This window comes from Orcinus orca, chromosome 16, assembly GCF_937001465.1.
Source record: "Orcinus orca chromosome 16, mOrcOrc1.1, whole genome shotgun sequence".
Taxonomy (NCBI): domain Eukaryota; kingdom Metazoa; phylum Chordata; class Mammalia; order Artiodactyla; family Delphinidae; genus Orcinus; species Orcinus orca.
The window spans coordinates 71,700,418-71,723,023 of NC_064574.1; the positions used below are offsets into that span (position 1 = coordinate 71,700,418).

A 22,606-nucleotide genomic window follows, 5' to 3' on the forward strand; every position below is an offset into this window, starting at 1 on the left:
ACAGATGCCTAGTTGCTGCCCGTGACCACGAACAGAGGCAGCGTCCCGGGTTGATTGTTACATCCAAAGGTGTAGCCGGCTCCCAATCGGTTTCTAACGAGAATTCACCTTCAGAAGAGATTCGTTCTAAGAAAAGGAAGGAACCGCGAGACTCTCCAACTGCCCGCGGAAGGCAAGTTTTGTCTCGCAAAGTTTTGGGTCCAAGCGGCCCGTGACGGATACTCAACGGTCTTCCACCTCACGGCGCCACGATACTGCGCGTGCGCAAGCTCCTGTCAAACGTTTTTCTTCCGAGAAGAAAAACGGCGGGAGCCGCCGGTATCAGGTGGAGCAAAATGGCTCGGGAGAATGAGATGCAGGAGTTCACCCGTAGGTTCTTCCAAGGCCGCCCGGACCTCAGGTGCACCGGAGGTTGGAGGCGGGGTTGTAAAGGGTAGGGGCGGGACAGGGACTCCGTCGTGACACGTGTTTCCGCAGCACGCTTACGCACTCCATCGTGCGGCGGAGGTTCTTGGCTCACGCGGGCCGCGACCACCTGGAGCCCGAGGAGAAGCAGACGCTGAAGCGGCTAGTGGAGGAGGAGCTGCTGAAGATGCAGGTGTGGGCCCGAGCCTGGGCCACCGCAGGCGGGGGTTGTGGCCGTGGAGGAGGGGCCTGAGAGCGGTGGGGCAGAACACAACCTTGATACACGTGATGCTCTCTCGATGCACACACAGGTGGATGAAGCGGGTGGCAGGGAAAAGAGGCTCGACGTTGCCAAGAAGGCCAAGAGGTCTCCCATCCCCTGCCGTGACCCAGCGAGAAAAAGGTTCCGTTTCAATTCGGAGTCAGGTTAGTGCCTTGTGCATAGTTGGTTCATGTTAAAGGTATTTATTGTGCGTGTGTTATGTTCCAAGGCCTTAGGTGAGGGCGCGTGGCCCGTGAGTCAGGAGCCAGGAACAGGGTGGACTGAGAGCTGTTTCCTACTGCCCTTCCCTCCATCAGAGCAGGATTCAAGGCAACCAATCCCAAGTGGAGGGAGAAGGGACAGGAGGAACCTGTCCCAACCTCCTCTTCTCTCCACATTCCAGAGCCCAGCTCTGCAGCCTCCAGTCCAGACTGCTTCGGCCTCCCAGCAAAGAATGGGATGGCAGCAGAAGTCAGTCCAGCCGAGGATGAGAATCCAAAGCGAGCCTCAAAGAAAGCAATTGAGGAGAGCAGTGACGAGGAAGAACAGCAGAGGGACCTGACTGCAAAAATGGGATTAGAGAAGGAGGAGGTGAAGGGGAGCAGTGAGGAGGAGGAAGAGGGCTCTGCCAGAAAGAGTAAGGTCTGGAAAGAAGAAAGCAGTGAGGAAGAGGAAGATGAGAAAAAGGAAGAGAAGGAGGAGGAGGAAAAGGAGTCCAAGGACAGGACTAGGAAGAAGCCTGGGACAAAGAACAAGCAGGCACCAGGCAAGGCCTCAGCCAGTAGGAAACAGGCCAGGGAGGAGAGTGAAGACAGTGAGGAACGTGCCCAGGGGCCAGGAAAGAAGGCAAAGGGAAAGAAAGGAGCTAAAAGCCACCAGGAGAGTGAAAAGGAGAGTGAGGAGGAGGAGACCCTAGCCAAGAAGAAAGAGAACAGAGAGGAAGAAGAGGATTGGAAACTCACAGCCCAGAGCAGTGGAGGTCAAAGGTCCTCCTCTTTGGAGGAGAGGAGCTGTAAGCAGAAAAGCAGGGCAGCAAGACTGCTGGGATCCCCGGGGGACAGAGAGGAACAGAAGGAAAGATCAGCAGCAGGCAGTGGGAATAGTAGTGGGGAAGATGAAGAGCCCCTAGTGCAGAGGAAGAGCAAAGACAAGACCCAGTGGAAGGGTGGGAAAAGGCAGAGTGGAAGCAGTGAGGAGGATGGGGAAGACAGCTGGAGGAAGATGACGCCAACTACTGGAAAGACAGCCAACGTGGGCAGTATCAATGGTGAGGCAAGTGACTCGGAGAAGGAGGTGAGTGACAGCGAGGCAGAGGGGACCCCCAAGAAGGAGAGGAAGAACCGCTCTTCCAAGAAGAGCTCCAAGAAAGGCAGGACACGAAGCTCCTCCTCCTCTTCCACAGATGGCAGTCCAGAACATCAAGGCAGGAAGGTGAGGGCTGAAGATGGGGTGGGAGGCTACCATCCAGGAAGAGGGAGACCCTGACTCAAGCCCAAAAGGCTTGGCCTTCAGCTGCTATCTTCCCTTGCCAGGCTGGCTCTGGTCGCCCTGGTGAGGACCACCCATCTGTGATGAGGCTAAAGCGCTACATTCGGGCCTGTGGGGCTCATCGAAACTACAAGAAGCTGCTGGGCTCCTGCCGTTCACACAAGGAACGCCTGAGTGTTCTCCGGGCAGAACTGGAAGCCCTGGGCATGAAGGGTGAGGCTGGGCGTGCCCTGGGGGCTGCAGGAGAAGGCCTTGGCTGCTGGGGAGGAGAGGATCACGAGCTTCTTCTGCCCCAGGTAACCCTTCCTTAGAGAAGTGTCGGGCCCTGAAGGAGCAGCGGGAAGAGGCAGCTGAGGTAGCCTCCTTGGACATTACCAACATCATCAGTGGTTCAGGTGAGGGGCTTCCTTCCACTGTCCAGGAGCAGATGGGGCATGGACTTTCTCAGGCAACTCATCTCCTGCTTTCTCATCCCCTCTAGGCCGGCCACGCAGACGCACAGCCTGGAACCCTGCAGGAGCAGCAGCCCCACCAGGGGAGCTATACTGCAGGACCCTGGACTCAGAGGAAGAGCGGCCCCGCCCCCCACCCCCAGACTGGTCACATATGCGTGGCATCATCAGCAGTGATGGCGAGAGCAACTGAGCTCCCCCTGTCCCCAGGAGGGACTTTGCACTTGTAGAAAGCATATACAGCATACCCACCCCAACTCTGCCTGCAGAGCAGAAGCAGCTTTCTTCGGAGAAGACTCGCAGCTCCCAGGGACACAAGTTATTGGGATTCTACTTCTCAGCTTCACATTCCCAGTGTAAAATGTTTACAGGGATTTATTTTTGAAGACTCAATAAAGGAGTGTTTGAATCACCTCATCAAAACTGGTCCCCCACTCTCACCCCCTGTACTTTGGTCCAGGAAGCTGAGGAGTAGCCACTGTCCCCCTGATCTGGTTCCCTTTAATTTCCCCCAGATTCTCCAAAGAAAGTCCCAGCCTCCTGACCCTGCCATCCAGTCTGCCACCAGGCTTGATTCAAAAAGAGTGTGGCTGCTTTCTCCAGCCTGACCAGTGGGCCCCTCTGACCACCCTGCTTTTATTTATTTACTTAGGCCACGCTGTGTGGCATGTGCGATCTTAGTTCCCCAAACAGAGATCAAACCCATGCCCCCTGCAGTGGAAGCAGGGAGTCTTGATCACAGGACCGCCAGGGAAGTCCCTGACCACCCTGCTTTTAGTTGTCTGATAACCTAAAGCTTAGTTGGGAGGAAGATCTGAATAACTGGCCTTAAGAAGAATGTGAAGCACAAAATGAAAGGTCTTGGGAACAGCTATTGTTTATGTCTTTCTTCCCCTTTCTGGAAACAGCCACTTAGTCCACGGGCCGACTCTTTCAGCCTTAAAGCGGTGGGTACAGGGTCTAAACCCGACCAATCAGAGCACCCCAGGCCTCTGGCTACAGATCAAACCAATGAAGTCACTTCAGGACTGCTGGAATTCTTGCTGTTGAGGTTGTTGGCAGGTTGTGAGGTTGGAGCTGCCAGGGGCCTGTGGGTAAGGTGAACCTTCCTGAAAATCTGAAGCCAAAGCAAAGGGAAGCAGAGGTTCAGCGACTGATGACTTCCTTTGAAGCTCTGGATTCAGTCATGTCCAAAGTCAGTAAAGTCACTGAAATTTTTAGTTACACAGCCCAGTGAGTTCTCTTTAAATACAAGTAACACTATCACCTGCCACTGAACATTCCTTAACATACACCTTAGACAGAAAAGGTGAGTCCTGGGATCTGTTAGAATAACCAACAGTTTATTAAAAGCTTGCCATGGGGCTCTGTGCCAGCCCCGTAGCTGGGAGGGGCTCTCATGACTGCCCCCAGGCCTGGGAGCAGCCCCTTCTGAGATTCTTATTTTGTTCCCCTGCCCCAGCTCAAATCTCAATTTAAAAAAAAAAAAAAAAAGGATAAAGGACAAGACGGCACAGGACGTCAGACAGCAACAGGGGAATGGAGAGACCCAGGCATCCTGACCCCAAGACCCCATCCTGATCTTTCTTTCAGGAAGACCTTTTCCTCCCGTTCTCCCCACCCCAGGCCCCAGACCTGCTCTGTCACATCCCAGGTCTGGGGGGCCTGGCGTCCCCAAGTCCATGGCCCCATTCCAGGGGGTAGTATAGTTCGCTTTATATAATATATCTAGACCCACCCTTCCCCTCCCCCAGGGGACTAGATGAATATTTGACACGCATATCTCCCTCCTTTCCCGAGGCCGTGATGGAGAGAAACCCTGGCACCATGGTGGGGAGGCAGGGGCTCCTGGTCAGCCTTGAGGCACCTATGCCCAAGCTGGCCTTGGGCCACTGGCCAGCCCAAGAAGCTCATGAGATAAGGTCTGAGGGGAGCTGGAGCCAACTTCCTGTCCCCCACCCTTGGATGGACCTCAGGCTTAGAGCCTCCAGGATCAGGCTCCACCCACCCCTGCCTCATTCATCGGCTTATCCACCTTGTACTTCAGGAATAGAAGTGGGAGGAACCATTGAGGATGTGGGAAGCGACACTGGTGCTGCGGCTCAGAGGCCCAGGCACTGCAGCAGCAGGTGGGCCCACATTGTCACTGCCACTGCCCCCCGAGGCTGCTCGTCGCAGGGGCTGGGGGCTGTTTCTTAGCAGCAGCAGGGCTCCACCACGGGGTGTCCCACTCTGTGCTGGGGGCCCCAGCCAGCTTGGGGGACCCGGGGGAGCCAGGAGAGAGGGCTGACGCCAGGCTGGGGGGGGCATGCCTGGTGGAGGAGGGCCATGGCTCCAGTGCGCCCCTGAACGGGGAACAGGACGGGAGGGCCAGGCGGGGGCAGGGGGTGGAGCAGGATAGCCCTGGGCAGCAGCCTCAGCTGGGATGCCCCCCAGAGCCATACTGGAGAAGCCCAGCCTCATGCTCTCAGCATCGAAAGCCTCGATCTCACGGGCCTGCCGCTCGAGCAAGCTCCGGATTCGCTCAGAGCGCCCCGTCTGCAGGGCCAGCAGCTCCTCTTCCACCTGAGGCACCCAGAATAGAGGTCAGAGGGTCCGGGGTGGGGGCTGCCCTCCCCACCCCATCCTGGAAGCCCAGCCCTCTTACCCGCTGCTCCAGCAGTGCCCGCCTCAGAGCTACTCTCTGCTCCAGCTCCCGCAGCTCCCTCTCGTGTTGACTCTCCGTGCGGATCTTGATCTTGCTCTGGTAAGCATTGAGCAGCTCCAGCTCCTGTTGAAGCTGCTGCCGAAGGGCCTGGAACTCTGCCTCCTGGGTCTCATCAAGCCGCAGCTAGAGATTAGGTAGAGCAAGTTTTCGGGGCCTCCTCCCCTACCCCCACAATCCTCCCCTGCCCCAGCAGGCCTGGGCCCTCAGGTTTCAAGAAGCAGCCAGTCTCAACATCTATCAAAATGAAAGGTCGTCATACCCTGTGACACAGCAATTACACTTCCAGGAATTTATCCCCCAGGTATACTTGCACATGTGCTCGAAGGTGTTCACTGAAGCGTTGTAATAGCAAAATACTGGAAACAACCTAAATGTCCACCGATAAGGGATGGGTTAAATAAATTATGGTACATCCATACCATGGAAAACTCTATGCTCTTAAAAAATGAGATATGTGTACTGACATGGAAAGATGTCCAAGAAATACAAGGTGGAAAAAGAAGTTAGAGACCAGTATATAAAGTATGATTCCACTTTTGTTTAAAATTTTTATATAATTTTCTAAATATGCATAGGAAAATATCTAAAATACAATTAATTGTTAACAACAGTTACCTCTGAGAGGTGGGTTAGGTGAGGGAACGGCAATGAATAAGAACACTTCTACTTTTTACAGTGTTATTTTAAGTGGCCTATTCCAGTGTGATGTGTGATCACTTTTAGAACAGCAAACTTCAAAATCCTCCAGAAGTCTGAGCAAATTGGCCTGAGGGCCACAATCATTTTTATTTGTTCCCTGTTCACAGATTAAACTAACTCAGGCCCAGGAAAAAATTACAGCCACTCTTTCCTTGGTGGTTCTTGGGTGGAGTAGGCAGGCTGGCTTTGTCAAGACCTTAAGAAAATACTTAAGAGAAATAGTAAAACCATTGCAGAGAATACCAACAGTGGAAGAATATCTGAGTTTCCCAAGAGCAAAAAGCCCTATCTCTGTCTACACCCCCCACCTGCAGTGCCCACAGCTAAGCTGGAAATACAAAGGCCAACCTCCACCACGCTCCCTCCCTGGACCCCAGGCCTCACCGCCTGTGAGCTGAGCATCTCTGAGATGGACTGGTCGTACTGCTCAGCTAGGATTGCCAGCTTGCGGGTCTGTTCTTCCTTGAGCCGCTTAAGGAGGCTCTTGTGCTGAGCTTTGGGCGTGGTCTCCAGCAAGTGTGCCCGCAGAGCCTTGTACTGCCGAGTCTGGATCTTACACGTCTCCTGGAACTGCTTCTTGATCTGCAGCTCCTTAGACTATGCAGTGGACGGACCAAGGGGAGATGGGGGCAGGGGGGAGGAGGAGGAGGAACAACCAGGGGAAAGGGAGAAGAAAGAGAGGAGGAGAGGAGACAGAAGCAGAGACAAGAAGAGGGAGAGAAACAGAAAACATGTTAGACAGAGGGGGCGGGGGGAGCTGTATACAGACAGACATGGAGAGATGGGATTGTGTTGAGAGAGATCAGGAAGATTCTCAATGGGCAAGAGATGCAAAGAAAACAAGACATCTTCCAAGAGCACGTTCACAGAGTTGGGTGGAAAACTCACAAGAAACAGCAGGAGAGTTCATGGACAGGGAACTGAGAATCTTGAGAGTACTGAGTGCACACAAGAAGCTTTGACCATGCAAAGAGGGAGAAAATACAACCTAGAGATAGACGCCTGTGAGCAGATACAGAATATGAACAAGTGAGAAAACCAAGTCACTCAACACACACATGGAAGACAGCAACACAGCTGAGGAAAGACAGAGGAAGTCCCAGGTTCATCACCTCAGGGTGGGAGGGAGGGAAGGAGAAGCACCAAGCTAAGAAATGGATAAGATGGGTGGCCCCATCTCGGGCCACATAAGGGAAAGGGGCAAAGGAGGTGGCCAGAAAGGGCCCGACAAGTTCAACAGGCCAGCAGCTGCCACCCTGACCAGATATCCACATTCCAGCCCGGCCCCTTGTATACTCAGCTCCCACTCCAAGCCCACAACCAACCCCATTTCCGCAGCCCCCACACTGTCTGGGCCCCCAAACTCACCACCCCCTACTGTGGACAGTTTGCAGTGCCATCCCCCCAGCCCTCTAGGGTAATGCCTGATGCCAGGAGAGAAACTCAGCTCCCAGACAGAAGGCAACCACGTAGGGAGTGGGTTGGGAGGAAAGGCAGTGAATGAGGACAAAAGGACCCAGAACCTGAGGACTCTCGGGGAGGAATCCACAAACAGGGGAACTGTGGGACCAAGAAGTTCTGGAGAAGCTCAACAGGGGCCCAAGACCCCTGAACTGGTGGTGGTCATGGTGCAACGAAGCTATGAAGGTAGAGAGGATGAGGCTGAGGAGTGAAAGGGGTTGAGATAACGTAGATGGGGTGAAGAGGTCATGGAACTGGGGGCCAAGGGTCCAGATTGGGGGCATACCGGGGAGGCTAGGCGGCAGGACAAAGCAGACAGAGGCAGCCTGGGCCAAAGGTACAGTTCCGCTCAGATATTTTATTTGTGTTTGTCTTTTTCTTTTTTTGGTGGGGGAAAGGGGACAGGTTGGAAGGGAGACAGAAAAACAAAATCAAAGAGAGAAAAAAAAAACATGACTCTTCCCACCCACTGCCACCCCTGGCCCCAGGCCTGAGTCGATGAGGGTGAGGATGAGCACACACAGTGGGAGAACAGCAATAACTTAGGGTGTGGGGGGGAGCATCAGGAGAACACAAAATATAATCTCCGGACTCCACGGTGGAGGAGGCTGCCTGTCTAGAGGCCCAAAGGGCTAGGGGTGAGGTGGGGAAGCATACCGAGGAAGGAGTGGTGAAAGGGAGGAGAGGACTGGGACTGGAGAAACTTCACTGAGTAGTGGGAGATAAAGTGCTCAATGCTCTAGATTTGGGCTGGGGAGAAGCTAGAGTTGGTTACCTCCAGGGAGGCAGGGCCCGGGACTGGCGGGTTCGGGATCTCCGCCCAGCTAGAGTCTCTGGTGGTGGTTGGTGGGAGGCAGGGGGGCCTAGCCGGCGCTGGCTGCGTGGTAGCAGCCGGGGGATACGGCTGGGCCGCTCACCCCGAAGCAGGCCCCAACTGGCCAGTGTGTGGATGGCCCAGGGGGGCAAGCGGGTGGCTAAACCTTGGCTGGCCCGTGCCAGGCGCCAGTTCCAGCCCTTGCACAGGGCCCAAAACCTTGCCAACAGGGCTAGTGGGTGTCGGGCAGTGCGAGGATTACCCCGCCGGGGCCCAGGGACAGGCAGACGGCTGCGGAAGCCATCCTTGTTGGTCTTGGGGTAGAGTGCAAATAGGCCCCGATCCCCCACAGCCCCACAGCCCTGTAGGGCCCTGAAGGCCATGGGCGACAGACGCAGCAGAGCGCGCAACCAGAGTCGAGAGATGCCCCGGCGCATCCGAGGGCCCTGCTGCCGCACCCATTTGCCCCCAGCCGCCATAGCTGCCAGAGGTAGAGCCAAGCCTGGCCAGGCTAGGAGCCAGGCAGCCCCAAGGCCCAGAGGGACACCCATAAGACCTCGGCGCCAGCTCAGACTGAGGACGGCCCCCAGTGCAGTGCCCTGAGCCAGGAGTAGGAATAGACTGGGGGGCAGGTGCAGAGCTGTACAAAGCAGTAGGTAGGAGGCCCCCAGGCCCACCAGCCCCACCTCAAGGGCCAGCAGGGCTGCCTGCAGGCCACCCCCACCCTGGGCCGCCAGCAGTGGGAGCAGCAGCAGAAGTAGTAGGGGCAAGAGGCCAGAGGAGGACCCCACTGCAAAGGAGAGTCCAGCCAAGAGGCCATGGGACAGGAGTCCAGGGAGCTGGCTAGTAGGGCTGGGCCTCAGATGTGTTGGAGGGGGTTCAGGGGGGATGTCTGGTGAGGGACAGCCATCTCCAGAATCCCTCGGGGTCCTAAATGGAGCACCCTCCTCCTCTTCCTCCTCCTCCTCAGGGACTGGGGTCAGTGTTGGACCCTGGACCCAGCCAAGCTCAAACTCCTCATCCAAGAGGCTACCATCCTCCTTCCCCCACAACCTCCATTCCCCGGATGCCTCCTGGCCCACAATGCTCCTCTCCTGGGGTGCCGGGGATGGAACTCTAAGCTCCTCTATCTTCTGCTCAGGTAGCCCCCAAACTTCCTCATCAACCAAACTCCTATGTTTCTGTGGACTGGGACTAGGGGTTCCTGACTCTTCCCCCAATATCCTCTGCTCCTCTGGCTCCAAGGCAACCCCTTCCTTCCCCAGAATCCTTCTCTCTGGAACTGCTTCCTCCTCCTCTCCCAGAATTCTTTGGTCTGCCTCCTGGCCAGATGAGCAGGACTGCTCTTCTCTAGGGGTGCCTGTGTTAGGTGGTCCCAGAGCCCCAGGAATGGGGAGCGGGAGGCCCAGGGGACGCTGGCCTGCACGTACTTTGAGGCTCTTGGGCTGCTGGCGAACCTGGGCCGCATGCTTCTGCCGCAACTCTTGCTCACGCCGCTTATTGTACTCCAGCTGGTTGCCCAGCTCCGTCTGGTGCTGCAGGCGGGTGAGCTCAGCCCGTGTGCGCTGTACAGCCTGGAGCTGCCGGAGCTCCAGCTCCCGTGTGGCCTCATGCTGCCGTAGCAGCAATGCACACTCCAAGTCCTTCTGTGTCTGTTTCTTGTTCAAGTCCTGAGGCAAAAGGGAGGCAGGGCCCAGAAACTGGTCAGAAAGCCTTGTTGGTGTCAAGGAAGTGAGAGGCCCAGGACTCCTTGGCAGAGGGAGCCGAGGGTGGGGAGATGAGGGGTGTAGATGAGAGGTGTAAGGGAGCCAAGCTCCTAGCTGGCCTGGGAACTCTAGCAGGGTCTAGTGGGCACGAGAAGCGAAAGAGGTGTTGAAGAGAAGCCGAGCTGTGACACGAATGAGGGCAGATGGGAAAGACAACCACAAGTGAGGCAAATGGAAAAGGGTAGGTGCCTGGGATCTGGGAGGGGAACAGGGAGGGGGTGGCCTACCTCTCGAAGCAGGTCCTGGTCCAGGCTGTGACGAGCCAGCAGCATCTTGCGCTTGTACTGGCGACACTGCAGCTCAAAGTACTGGCGCTGCCGCCGCAGCAGTCCAGCCTCCTCCTCCGCCTGGCACTGCTGTAGCTGCTCCTTCTGCCGCAAAAGCCACTCAGCCTTCTCCCGCTTGGGTGTGCTGGGGTTCTCCTGGAGCTCCTAGGAAAGGGCAGCAGGAGAGCAAGGAGGTCAGGGCCCGCCTCACCCTCCATCAACCCCACCCACTGCTGCAGTCCTATCCCACCTCCTTCAGCTGCTCCTTCCGAAGTTTGTAGGTTCGCTTCTGCGCCTCCAGCAGGGCAGCCAGCTCCTTCTTCTGCTGCCCGAGGATGTGCTGCTGGAACTTACGCTCCTCAGCCTGGGCAGCTCGCGCCTCCTTCTCACCGATAGCCTGGTGCCGCCTTGACAGCTTTTCGGCCTCAGCCCCAAAGCCAGCCCGCTGCGCCTCGAGCTCCCGCTGCAGCCGCGCACTGTGCTCCTCACGCTCGCCCCTCAACCTCGACTCCAACGCCAGCAGCTGTTTCTGGTGCTGTCGTCGCATCCGCTTATAGCCACTCAGCTGCTCCCGCAGGGCTGAGTCCTGCTCATGCTCCTGGATCTGACGGCTGACCTGGGGGCGGGAGAAAGGATGAGAAGTGGGGCGCAGCCCTGGCCCCCATTTTATTAACACACATAGTCTTCGTGCTCTATGGGGGAAGAATGTGAGTGTTAGCCTTATGGGTTTAATTCTCATTTGATATCTTCCTCACGCTTAACCTCTCTGAGCCTGCCACCTCAACTGGATCATGGAGATATCTCCTTCAGAGGTTGGTGAGACTGAATGAAACAAGAAAAGGTGCTGAGCACCGCGTTTTGCATAAAAGTAGGAACAATTCAGATTAATTCAAAAGAATGAAAGAATCAGACAGACCTGGGACCAGATCCCAGCTCTGTCACTTACTAACCATGTGACCTCAAGCAAGTTAATGCTGCTAAGCCTTAGCTCTATTAAATGGGACAATAACACCTCCACACAGGGGGCTGGGGAGATTAACTTTGATACCTATGTAATAGTGTCTAGAACACTCTGCACCAGTAAGTGATGGTTCCTTCCCCTTCAGCAAACACTGAAGACCCTTTACAGCTCAGATACGGAGCCAGAATATGGACCATGGGACACTGGAATAACAAGAACACTGGGCCTGGATGTCTTCATCTGAAGTTTGAGCTCAGATCCCACTGTCAAGGGGCTATGTCAATGTACCCCAAACTAGTCCAGGTGGCCAAACCCCTGGTGATCACAGACCTCTCTACACAGTACCACAAAGCACCAAGCATCACAGGGTCTGAAGAGTTGTCCTAAAAGAACAACAGCCATAAGCAGAGGCTACAAGAACATACTAGACCAACCAGTGGCCTCCAAGGGGACCATCGAAGCTTACAGCTGAACAGGAATGTAATCTAAAAGTTTATTAAAAGTATGGATGAAAAACTATGTTTTAGGAAAAGTATACCCCTTTTCCTATGAACTGAGAAAAACATCGCTGTGACTTTAAGAGAGGACCAAGGTCCTGGTTACAGAATTTGGGAAGCACCAAAGGTAGCCCCCCCTGAGTCACAGCTGTTTCATCTCACCAATGGGATCATACCCTCACCCTCCCAGAAGAGCTGGAAGGATTAAATACAGGGATGTGTGTGGGCCTGAAAGCCAAGTACTGGCACAGGCAGGTACCTGTACACCATCTCTGCCCTCTAGGGGCACAGAATCCAGCAAACCTGTCATCATGCTGTTCAGGAGTACCACAGCACAGGATATGAAGCACCTGGCTGGCCAGGAGCCTGGGAAGGCATGCCAGGAGATGCTATTTAAGTCCAGCCACAAAAATGGAGTACGAGCTGGGCAATGTGACCAAAATAGTCTATTGGGAGAAGGGAGGGGAGAGGGGAGGGTTTAGGTGAGATGGTCGAGGTGAGAAGGCAAGAGACAGCAACACAAAGTGAGGGTGGAATCTGGACTTAATCATCTGCCACAGGGAGAAAGTCATTTCTGGACTTAGATAGTCTGGGGCATCCAGGATGGCTGCACTTACCAGGGAGGCAGTACGGATGGTGGCAAAATGGTCCCGGTTGCGGCAGTAGGCCCGTCGGCGGGCAGAAGAGGTGGTGGATGTGGGAGCCGGGGCTGCAGGTGGCTGGAGAGGGCCTGGGGTCATCTCTGGCTGGTAGGGGTCATCATAGAGGTTGTCAGAGCCCTAGAGGAAGGGAAGGTGGAAGGAATGCCCAAGGCTCAGAGGTCAATGGGCCCACAGGGAGTCCCCTGGAGACCCAGGCAGACTTAGAGAAGGAGCAGTCACACATGGGAGGGAGAGCAGGGAACCAAGGTGATTCCTGAGAAGGGGAGCTGGGGCTCGGCCCTGCCGCTGTCAGGCCTACTCAGGGTGAGCTGCATACCGGCAGCCGGTGGATGATGGAGCTGTGGGAGGTGACTGTGTGCTCGCCCTCCTGCATCATGGCCATCTCCCGGGCTTCAGGGCCTTCTTCCTCCTCCTCCTCCTCCTCCTCCTCCTCTTCCTCCTCCTCATTGTCAGAGGCATCTGCTAGGCTGTTGACTGAACTGCTCTGGCTGGAGGCGCTGATGGACATGCTGGGCACTGAATGGCTACTCTCTAGACTGGTCAGCGTCCCGGCCCGGTGCATGTAGGGCTCTGCCTCCTGTGGACAGGACACAGGCTGTTGGGCAGGGAAGGGGAAGGACAAGGGATGTGCATACGGAGGTAGCACAAAGAGACAGGGGGTATGGAGAAGGGTGGGGAGGGGCGTCAAGCAACCGCTAGGAGGCAAGCACAACACGGTGGTGAAGAAGGGTGGCAGGGCAAGCCGGGTCACCTCCTCCTCCTCTGGGGCCTCAGCGCCAGGGCCATTGGGCGCCTCTTGGAACAGTATCTTCTTCATTTTGCGGTACTGCAGATTGTCCAGCTCCCGAACAGCATCCTTGGTCCTCTGGATTAAGTCCATGATGACTGTGGGTGGCCGCTCCCGGAGCACAAAGCGGTGCTGGGGGAAGAGAGCACTGAGGCCTGCCGCCAAGCACCTCCCGCATCCCAATATCCCGTGGATCTTGGCATTCCCTCTGGCCTGAGGCACTCCCCTGGGGCCCATGCCCACCACAGGTTGATGCTGGCCTTGTCCCAACCCCTCCTCCCACATTAATTTTTACCACCCCGTCTCTACTCCCCACACAGTCTCTTGTTCCTCCAGGCATGGCTGACAGGCAAGAACAGCCAGGAGATCTGGATTCTAGTCCAGGTCTTCTATCAAAGTGCTCTGTGCCCCTGGACACGTCATGAGGCCTCTCTGGGCCTCATAAAGCATCCCACAATTATAAAACAAGTAGGTCAGCGTAGACAATCTAAGTCAGTTCCCAACTAGGGGTCCTTAGGCCCCTATGGATCTCTGAAGGGAATGGGGGCCCCTCTACTTTTGATAACTCAAAAAACCCCTAAGGGAAATCATACATTTCCCCACGACAAGGCTACACAGGCTTTTGGCTTGAATTACATGAGATTGGTGTGGCAACCCTGGCTATTGCACACTGGCCAGAAATTCTGGCTGGCAATTATATCTATCTTTGATTAATAAAGACGGGAAAACAAATGATTACTTAATAAATAAAGGCAATCTGGTAGACAAAACCTTGCAAAACAGAGTCCACTGGGCACTGGGGATGGGGGTGGGAATTCATAAATGAAGTTCTCAGTGGAGGAAGAATCAGGACTCACTAATTTCACTGAGGGGTTTCTGTGGCTCCAACAAGCTACAGTTGTAGGAGAATGCTAGGCCAGTGAGCCCTCACCTTCAGAAGAACCTCTGAGGTTGGTCTGTCTTGAGGGATTTTCTGAAGGCAGGAGTCGACAAAATTCCGGAAGTACTCAGACCTAGAAGTCACAGCAGGGGAAGGGTGGGGAGGGCGTGAGCCAGGCAGCCTTACCCGTATGGCCTAACCCCTGGGCCCAGGAATCCCAGTCCTCACCAGTGTCCTGACTGGAGCACGGGGGACTCGTTCTGTGCAATGTGGTATAAGGCACTCATCGCATTCATGTTAAACAGCGGTGGTTTCCGTTCCGCTACAGAGAAAGGTCAAGGGGGAGAAGGTGAGAGGTGGCAGGTGGGCAGAGGAGACTGGAATGGAAATCAGAAGACTTGGGCTCACACCCCAGCTCCCTGACTTCCTCACTCCATGACCCTGAGCAATTCCCATAATCTCAATTAATCCTTCCTCTGTAAGACGCAGCACGCATCCTCTCCACTGCACATGGGTGGAATAGGTATCAAAGAAAATAACACATGCAAAAGCACGAATGAAGGCAGAAGAAAGCACATTCAGTTGCCGACCCAACTAATATTTATTAGGTGCCAAATCAGAGCAAAAAACTCGCTTAAGTATTACGGGAAAGATGAAAAGCAATAGACAGGCCCTGTCCTCAAGGAACTTCCAGTCTAATAGGGAAGATTAAATAGGATTGAACAAATAGCATCAAGTTCAAAGTGCTAATTGGCACAAGAGGAAAACAGGTAAATGGCTGGGAAGCTGGGTGTGTGCTGGGACTTCAAACTGGTACATTCGCAGGGGATTCAGGGAAGCTATTTTGGAAAAAGGGATATTGGATGCAGGCCTCAGATCAGAAGTCACAAACTAGAAGCCCCTTGTGGCCCAGACAAATGCTTTGTGTTGGTTTTGGTTTTTGCCTAAACAGTGATTTTTAAATTCTGATAATAATAATGAAATAATAACCTAAATTTCCAGTTTCTCTTAAAAACTTAGATCTGGTGGAATGGAGCCTACATTCCTGCATAACAATGGGCTGGAGCTAAGCAACAGCTGCCCTCTTCAGGTGGGAACAGCAACCTCCGGTTTGCTGTAGTCTCCTCCATATTGCTTCCCTGATACTGACTGTCCATTGCCATTTATAATAAAGATTGATGGGTTTTTTCAATAGTAGAGAAATAGTTCCCTGCACCCATGTCTCTGCCAAAAACTAGGAATAAAATGGACAGCTCTAGATTTTTCTTATACCTGGCCTGCTTCACATATTTCCATCGCCTATCTGGTCATGGCCTTAAATGGTAAATGTAGACATGTGTAGATGGAGGGAAAGGCAAGTCCAAATCTCCAACCTTGGGCACAGGAAACAATACAAACAAAGGTAATTAAGAGAAAAATTCAGAACTTGTTAAGAGGAAAGCCAGCCTTTAGGAAGCAGAGCCTTTAGCTTGGTGGAAACAAGGATGGGGATGGCTTCAGTCTTGAAGGCAATGGGGAGCCACTGACAGCTCTGAGGAGAAGAGAAAACAACAGCACATCTCTCTGATGTAAAAGAGACTGGAAGGAAGAAGAGACTGGCAGTGGGAGAGATCACTGCAGGAAATTGTTGGTAAGAGTAACTGATAACATCTCTTTCTTGGGCAACTATTTTGTGCCTGGCACCGTGTTGGGGGCTTTACAAACATTATCTCACTAAAACAGTTGTTTCAATAGCATTGGCTGGCAGAGATGAGAACCTCAACATGGCTTCAAGACCTCGTGAACTCACTGAGCCTAACTCTCTGGCCTTATCACTCACTGTTCTTCGTTAACACACGCAATATTCCAAACAACTGAGGCTAGTCTCAGCTCCCCAGGCATGCTCCTCTGTCTGGAATACTTTTCCCTGCAGTCTTTCAAAGCTACCTATTTATTTGTCTTGTGGTTGTTTAGACATCTCTGCTACAAGGAGACCTTCCTCAGCCCCTAACTAGGTCAAATACCTTGTTTTTTGGTTGTACTGCTCCCATATCTTCTCCATTCAGCTTTTCTTACATTGAAAGAAAACATGCCTATTTCCTCAACTTGAATGTAAGCTCCAAGAGGGCAAGAACCTCATTCACTGCTCTACCCCCAGAACCTACTAGCACAGTGCATGGCACACAGTGGGCACCCAAAAAAGATTTAGAACTAGAGTAGTGGACAAGAAAAGATGAATGTTATGAAATCTTTAGGTTTAAGAAATGGCAGGATTTGACAGCTGCCTGTACTGGGGATCAAGGGTAGACTCAAAATGGACAGATGCTTGGAGGCCTCAGAGGATGGGATGGTGTGGGGATAGTAAGAAAAAGAGAAAGGAGTGGAGAGAAAAGAGGATAAGGAGCCAAGAGGAGAATGTCCTTACCCAGCTCGATGCAGGTTATGCCCAAGGACCAGACATCCACCTTGCCATCATACTGCCCCTCATCCATTGCCAGGATCACTTCTGGAGCCATCCTGGGAGAATGGTCAGGAGAGAGAGGCTAATCACCCGCCCAGACCCTGCCAACTCCTGCTCCCAACATCCCGGGCGCTCTCTCCATTCACCACCACTCCCACTCACCAGTATGGGGTGCCCACGAAGGAGTTGGCAGGTGCCATGATGGATGCGGAGCCGAAGTCCCCCAGTTTCACCAAGCCTGGCTCTGACAGCAGGATGTTTCCAGCCTTCACATCCCTGCCAAAGGCAAAGCACAAGGATAAGACATGCATCTCAGAAAGGCTGGGCAGGGGCTTTTGCACCAAGTTTCCAAGAAGACTGGAGCCCAGCAGAATGAGGAGTGGTGTAAAGAGCACCCCCTCCCAGCCATTGTCAGTACTGCTTGTACCTATGGATCATGTTGTGGGAGTGCAGATAAGCCAGGCCCTGAAGGGCCCCGTGGGTCACAGCTGCAATCTCCACCTCCTGAAGGGGCTTCTTGTGCACTGGGGAGTAAGGGAAAAACATCAAACTGATGGAGCCCAAGGGTGGGACTGGAACTATCTTCCCTTAACCCTTCCCCTACGGCTTCTCTGTTCTTCTCCCTTCTCCCACTTGTTGGCCAAAGAATCACTTACCTTCTAGAAGGTCAGAAGCTGAGCCCAGGCAATACTCCATCACCAGCTATGGAAGGGTCAAGGGTCAGAGATCAGCAGATCTGGCCACCCCTGGCCTATCTCCCTTGGAGAGAGATCCAAAACAGAGGGCCTCCTTGCCTAGCCTCTACTCAAGCAATGGTCCCAAGGTAATAACAGGGAGAAACGACAACTGGGGAAACGAGAGGGTGGGGGGAAGTCCCTGGAGTCAGGGCCTCCCTTAGAAAGAGCCCAAGACATCACTACCATCTCCATCTGAATCCCATCGTTCAATCTCCAGCTCTCCCAGCCCATGTGGCCCCTTTCAACTGCTAATAGTCTATGTCATTCTTCAGCCTCTCCCTCTGGACACACAGTGCTGCTTATGAGTTTGTCTGAGGACTGCAGAGGTTGGGAAAGATTTCCTCCTTCCCATGATCTGCCCAACAACACCCTGAACAGGGCCCACCTAAGAGACTAGACCAGGATAAGGATGGGCCTGAGTACTGAGTACAAAGATCAGGGCAGAGTCAGGGGGCCAGCTCACCCAAGCCGTGTGCTCCCTCAGGTAACAGCCCCGGTACTGAATGGTATTGGGATGCCGGAGCTTCTGTAGGAACCGCACCTCCTTGATGATGTCCTGCCATTTCTGAGAAGGTCAGGGGAGGAGAGGCTTACTTAGCCTGCATCTTGAGCCTGGGGTCCCCTGCCTCCTACCAGTCTGTCAAGCCTGACCTACCTCATTTGACTGCTTCCCACTGTAGGACATCTTCTTGATGGCCACCACCTCACTATTCCGGACATCCCGGGCCTAGAGGACCAGACCAGAAGGTAGTGAAGGCCCCCAGTGAGCACTGGGTAGCAGGAAGACTTGCTGGCCCAGCAGGAGAGGGCAGGAAAGCCTGGTGTGGTGGAATAGTGTACAGGGCTGTTTGGAGGTCCACAGCGGGAAGACAGTCCCTGCCCCACCCTCCCAAGCCTCAACTCACAAAGTACACAGCTCCAAAGCTGCCATGGCCAATTTCCCGGAGGTCAGAGAAGAGCTTTTCCGGGTCATCCTTGAAGAAGAGCTCAGCCACATCAGGGTCCTTCAGGCTCCCGGCCCGGCCCCCAGCTGGCATGGTGGCCCCTGGGGGCCCTGAGAGTGGGGCTTAACCTGGTGAAAAGATGGGACTCTTAGAACAAAGATGGGGCCCTCAGAGAGAGAAAGGGCCCCTCCTCCCCTAGTTCCGATGAGGGGGAGGCACTACCAAGGAAGGGCAGGGGGAGATTAGGAACAATATCAAAGCTCAAAAAAAACGAAAAAAGAAAAATGAAGTTGCCCTGGCAACGACTGCACTAGGGCCGGGTCCCTGGAGTCCCTAAAACTAAAGGAAGACTGGGAGCTCAGCATCCTCACCAACCCCTCAGCCCTCAACAAGTTCCACTTCCCTACAGCCCCTAAATCTCACCTCAAGAATAAAAGATTCTGCCTCCCAGCCAGAACCCCAGATCCCCAAGTGTCCTGTCCCACAAGTCCCACGCCCCAAATATTTCCAGGTACCTTCCTGTTCCCCTTGGTGTTGAGGCCCCCTCCTCCCTCAACCTCTCACACTCTGGAAGAGAGCAGGAAACAGCCAAGGCCGGAGGCAGTGGAAATCCGGCCATTGTTACAAGTGGGTACTGGCCCACAGGGGCCAGGAGACTCGCTCTCAAAAAGGGCTAGGGACACTGTGGCAAGCGGGAGATCGAGAATGGGAAGGACAGGGATAGAAATGGTGTCTGGCTCTGGGGGCCTGCGATCTGGGCTGCCTTACTTGTCCAGTCCAATGGCACACGCAACACACACAGGTACAGGACATTTGCAGTACAAAGAACATTTATTAAGCATATACAGTAAGCACCTTACATGCATTATCTCTCATTCAATCCTCACCACAACCTTATGAGGTGTTACTATTACCCCTATTTTACAGATGAGGAAAGGCACTCAGAGGGGTTAAGTGACTTGCCCAAAGCTGGTCCTCTACCACTATGCTTTCAAAATAGCCCTATGAAACAAGCAGGGCAGGATCAGGATCACCATTTCATGGATGAGATCGCTGAGGCATAGAAAGGAAGGACTTCTCCAAGGTCAGAGAACAGGATCTTCTCCTCTCCAGTCAGGCCTGTGTACTCATTACTCTCTCAACAACGCACCCCAAGCTCAGCCCCCTCCTCTAGGAAGCCTCCCCTGACTACCCCAAGCCCTTGGGGGGAAGAACTCCTAGAGCACCCTGCCAGAAATGTACTGAAAACTCCAGCAGTACATCAGAGCCAAGACCTCCTGAGGGGATTCCAGGCCAAACTCCTGGATAAGCACTTGTTGGAATTTAGGCACAAAGGAGTTTTTCAGCAGAGCTCAACTCCCAGGGCAGAGTTCTAGCTCCTTAAAAGCACCTAACAATTTAGCATGTAATTATATTCTGCCACACATTGTTTCCTGTTGTGTTGTTAATTTTGTCTCCTCAGCCCCACTGGAAGCTGGAGGGCAAGGAGTAAGCCTGACTCTCTGGTGGGCCCCCAGGGTGCAGAGGGCTCAGAATAGCCTAGGAGATTGATTGATTGCCCTCAGCCCAGCCCCAAGCAGCTCCCAGGCCGCTCAAAGCAGGCCCCTTTCTCCATTCTTCTGCCAGCAACCCTGCCAAGCACCCCTCACCCCCACCACACACCCACACACAAAGGCAGGTGCTCACAGCTTGCCAAAGGAATCTTCTTGACCTCTTTACCTGCACCCAACCAAGAATGCCAACTGAGGACCCCAGGTCACATATAAGAGATGCCAGCAAAACATCACAAGGGGCCTCTTCCTCAAACACCAAACATCTGAGTGATTACCAAGGTCTGTGCTAAATCATAACCACCTTCTAAAATGGACAACGTTACCTCCATTCTACAGACGAGGAAACCCAAGCCTGTCCGCCCTAAGCTTCACTACCAGTGCATTTCATCTGCAATATACAGCAACAAGGCTTTGAGTAAGTTCCTTACACTTGGTCTTCTCTTCAGTAAAACGGATTACAGCGTGGAGCTGTTGTGAAATTTTTAATGAGATCTCGTACTTAGGAACACTATGCAGACACTCAGCATATGGATTTTTCCTTCCCTGCCTCCAGAGTCGCCACGACAAGGTTTTAATACTTTGGGGATCATCCTACCCCCCGGCAGCTTGGCTTTAACTGTTAAGAGACACCACTATCATTTGTCACAAGAGATGGCCCTCTCAGGAACCCAGGCCAAAGACTGGGATGAGGGTAAAGATGAAGGTCACAGTGGAGAGAAAAATCCATGAGGCAGAAGGCAGGGGCCAGAGCCTCCCATCAGGAAAAGCTTCTGAGTATAGGCCTCCTAAAAAGGAAGCTCTTCTCTCTCCCATTCTTAAATCTCACCCCAATCCATTCTCTTCTGGACCCATGGCTAAACCTAGGCACAGAAGAAAAGAGATGACAAGATACAGGTATGGAACACAGGTAAGACTTGTTCAAGGACCTGGGTTCCAATCCTATTCTGCTGCTGTGTGACCTTGGGCAACCTCTCTGGGCCTCAATAGCCTCAACTGTAAAATGGGAAGAAGGCAGTAAAAGAGCCCCCTCACCAGATAATGAGGGGGGAGATGAATGAGAGAATGGATGTAGAGCACTTTGTAAATGATAAATCGCTTGACAAATTAGATTACTTATACCATCACAGCAAGAGGCTGGAAGGTAACAATAGTTGGGGGAAATACTGCCAAGCACCCCTAAACACAAATGCACATATACACTTCCTTGAAAGGACAAGAAACCCAAGCAGACCATGCCTAAAAAACAGATAAGCAGACCCACCATGGGGACCAGAGGCATGGGAATTAACACCCCAGAGGAAAGAGAGTTACAATCATGAAGGGGTAGCTGTGAGGGGCAAAGTGAACAGGGAGAAAACCAGAAGGGTGCAAATCCATCTGATTAGCTCAAGCACCTTAGGGTGTGACCCCCGTGACATCAGAGACCCTGTCACCTGAGGTCCCTCATCAACCAGACATAATGAAGGGAAAAGGAAGGGGAAGAGGGTGGCAGCAGAAGGCAAGGCTAGCCAGAGGCTGACCACTGGCCCAGCTAGGCTTCCCCATCCTGAGGAGAGAGCCTACCCAGGCCCAGCTTCCCAGAAAGCAGCACCCTCTCTTCTCAAGCTAGACACAGGGACCCGCGCCCCTGCAGCCCGTGTCTCACCTGGTAGGGGTCACTATGGTGCCCCAGCGCCTCCGCCTCCTCCTGGGGTCCTCCAGCGGCTCTGCCAAGCAGGGAGAGGGGCAAGGAGACCTTTCCCCTTGCCACCTCTTCCTCGGCTTTCGCCCTTCCTAAGGGGCGGGCCCGGGAAGCCTCCCCTGGAGGGGAGGGGGTGACAACCTGATCTGACCTCGCGGTCCAGTCCTCCTTTTCCTCGAGGGCGACAGTTGCTGAGTCCCGGATTTCTGATTGTGGGGTCTTAACTCCAGATATTTGAACAGGGGGAGGCCGAATCTGATATTTGAACTCGTGGGGAATGAACCCCGGATACTGGTGCACGCAGGGTCCTGAACCCCAGATATTTGAAACCCTGTGAAACAGAGCCCCAGGTTTAGAGAGGTTGGGACCCGAGTCCCGGATATCTGGAATCTCAGGGGCTGAGACCCGGATATTTGAGAAGCGTGGGGTCAGGCCCGGAAATTCGGGACCGAAGGGACTGAGCCCCAGGTGTTCGGCCACCGACAGGGGGCCTACCCCGAGGACGTCCGACCGCACGGCCCCTCTCACGCCGGGGTCCGAGGGTGACAGCCCCCACTCCCGCCCCGGCCCCCTCCCTTTCCCCTTCTCTTTCCCGAGGACAGCTGAAAGACTGTAGCTAAGGGCGGTCCCCGTGCCCTCTCCCCCTCTCCTCTTCTCAGTCTCAGGCTCTCCGCACCACAGCCCCGGTCTCGTCCCAGTCTCCCTCTCCCTCTTCCTCCCAATTCCAAGATGGAGACCGGGCGGGAGCGCGCAGGCGCGGTATGGACGCCGGGCCAAGGGGGCGGGGCCCTAAAGGAAACAGCCCCGCCCCTCTCTCCTTAAGGATGCGGCCAGAGAGCTGGGCAGCAACCCAGCCAGAGTGCGCGCGCGCCCCGCCACGCGGACCCTGGGTGGGAGGAGGTGGGGAGCAGGGCTAGTCTTGGAGAAGGAGGAGCCCAGCGCGCTGTCCGACAACTGGTGGTGGAAAGGGCTGCAGCGCATGCGCTCGCCCCGCCTTAGCGCGGAGCCCAAGCTTGTTGCTAGGGGAAGCTTTGAGGGGGCGCGGGTGGAAGGAAATAAGAAGCCGTGATCTGCGCCTGCGTGCAGGGTAGAGGTTGGGAGGGGTAAGGAAAGACTGCTGCTGGGCGCGGAAAAGGCGGGAAAA

General features: G+C 54.2%; 3 protein-coding genes across 4 annotated transcripts; 1 reads left to right on the forward strand and 2 right to left on the reverse strand.

Annotated features, from left to right (window-relative positions):
• Nucleotides 1-264: 264 nt before the first annotated feature.
• HIRIP3 (HIRA interacting protein 3) lies at nucleotides 265-4,108 on the forward strand. Its single transcript, XM_033426138.2, has 7 exons — nucleotides 265-400; nucleotides 478-598; nucleotides 717-831; nucleotides 1,071-2,098; nucleotides 2,200-2,368; nucleotides 2,452-2,550; nucleotides 2,637-4,108. Exons 1-7 carry the CDS (start codon nucleotides 336-338, stop codon nucleotides 2,798-2,800), a joined length of 1,761 nt encoding a protein of 586 aa, XP_033282029.2. The 5' UTR covers nucleotides 265-335; the 3' UTR covers nucleotides 2,801-4,108.
• TAOK2 (TAO kinase 2) lies at nucleotides 3,930-22,198 on the reverse strand. 2 transcript variants are annotated; one of them, XM_012532727.3, is made up of 19 exons: nucleotides 21,427-22,198; nucleotides 18,190-18,356; nucleotides 17,940-18,011; nucleotides 17,748-17,849; nucleotides 17,204-17,249; nucleotides 16,975-17,071; nucleotides 16,710-16,823; nucleotides 16,512-16,603; nucleotides 14,336-14,429; nucleotides 14,159-14,240; nucleotides 13,192-13,359; nucleotides 12,757-13,017; nucleotides 12,396-12,557; nucleotides 10,571-10,936; nucleotides 10,282-10,485; nucleotides 9,719-9,958; nucleotides 6,398-6,610; nucleotides 5,255-5,437; nucleotides 3,930-5,172 (listed from the first exon to the last, which is right to left on the reverse strand). In XM_012532727.3, exons 2-19 carry the CDS (start codon nucleotides 18,319-18,321, stop codon nucleotides 4,651-4,653), a joined length of 3,150 nt encoding a protein of 1,049 aa, XP_012388181.3. In that variant the 5' UTR covers nucleotides 18,322-18,356; nucleotides 21,427-22,198; the 3' UTR covers nucleotides 3,930-4,650. The 2 variants fall into 2 exon arrangements, with proteins under 2 accessions (XP_012388181.3, XP_033282028.2); XM_033426137.2 differs by lacking the exons at nucleotides 3,930-5,172; nucleotides 5,255-5,437; nucleotides 6,398-6,610 and having other exon boundaries at nucleotides 7,813-9,958; nucleotides 21,427-21,565.
• On the reverse strand, nucleotides 20,636-22,443 carry LOC105747948 (uncharacterized). The gene is made up of 3 exons (XM_033426795.1): nucleotides 22,348-22,443; nucleotides 21,427-22,251; nucleotides 20,636-20,641 (listed from the first exon to the last, which is right to left on the reverse strand). Exons 1-3 carry the CDS (start codon nucleotides 22,441-22,443, stop codon nucleotides 20,636-20,638), a joined length of 927 nt encoding a protein of 308 aa, XP_033282686.1.
• Nucleotides 22,444-22,606: the final 163 nt, after the last annotated feature.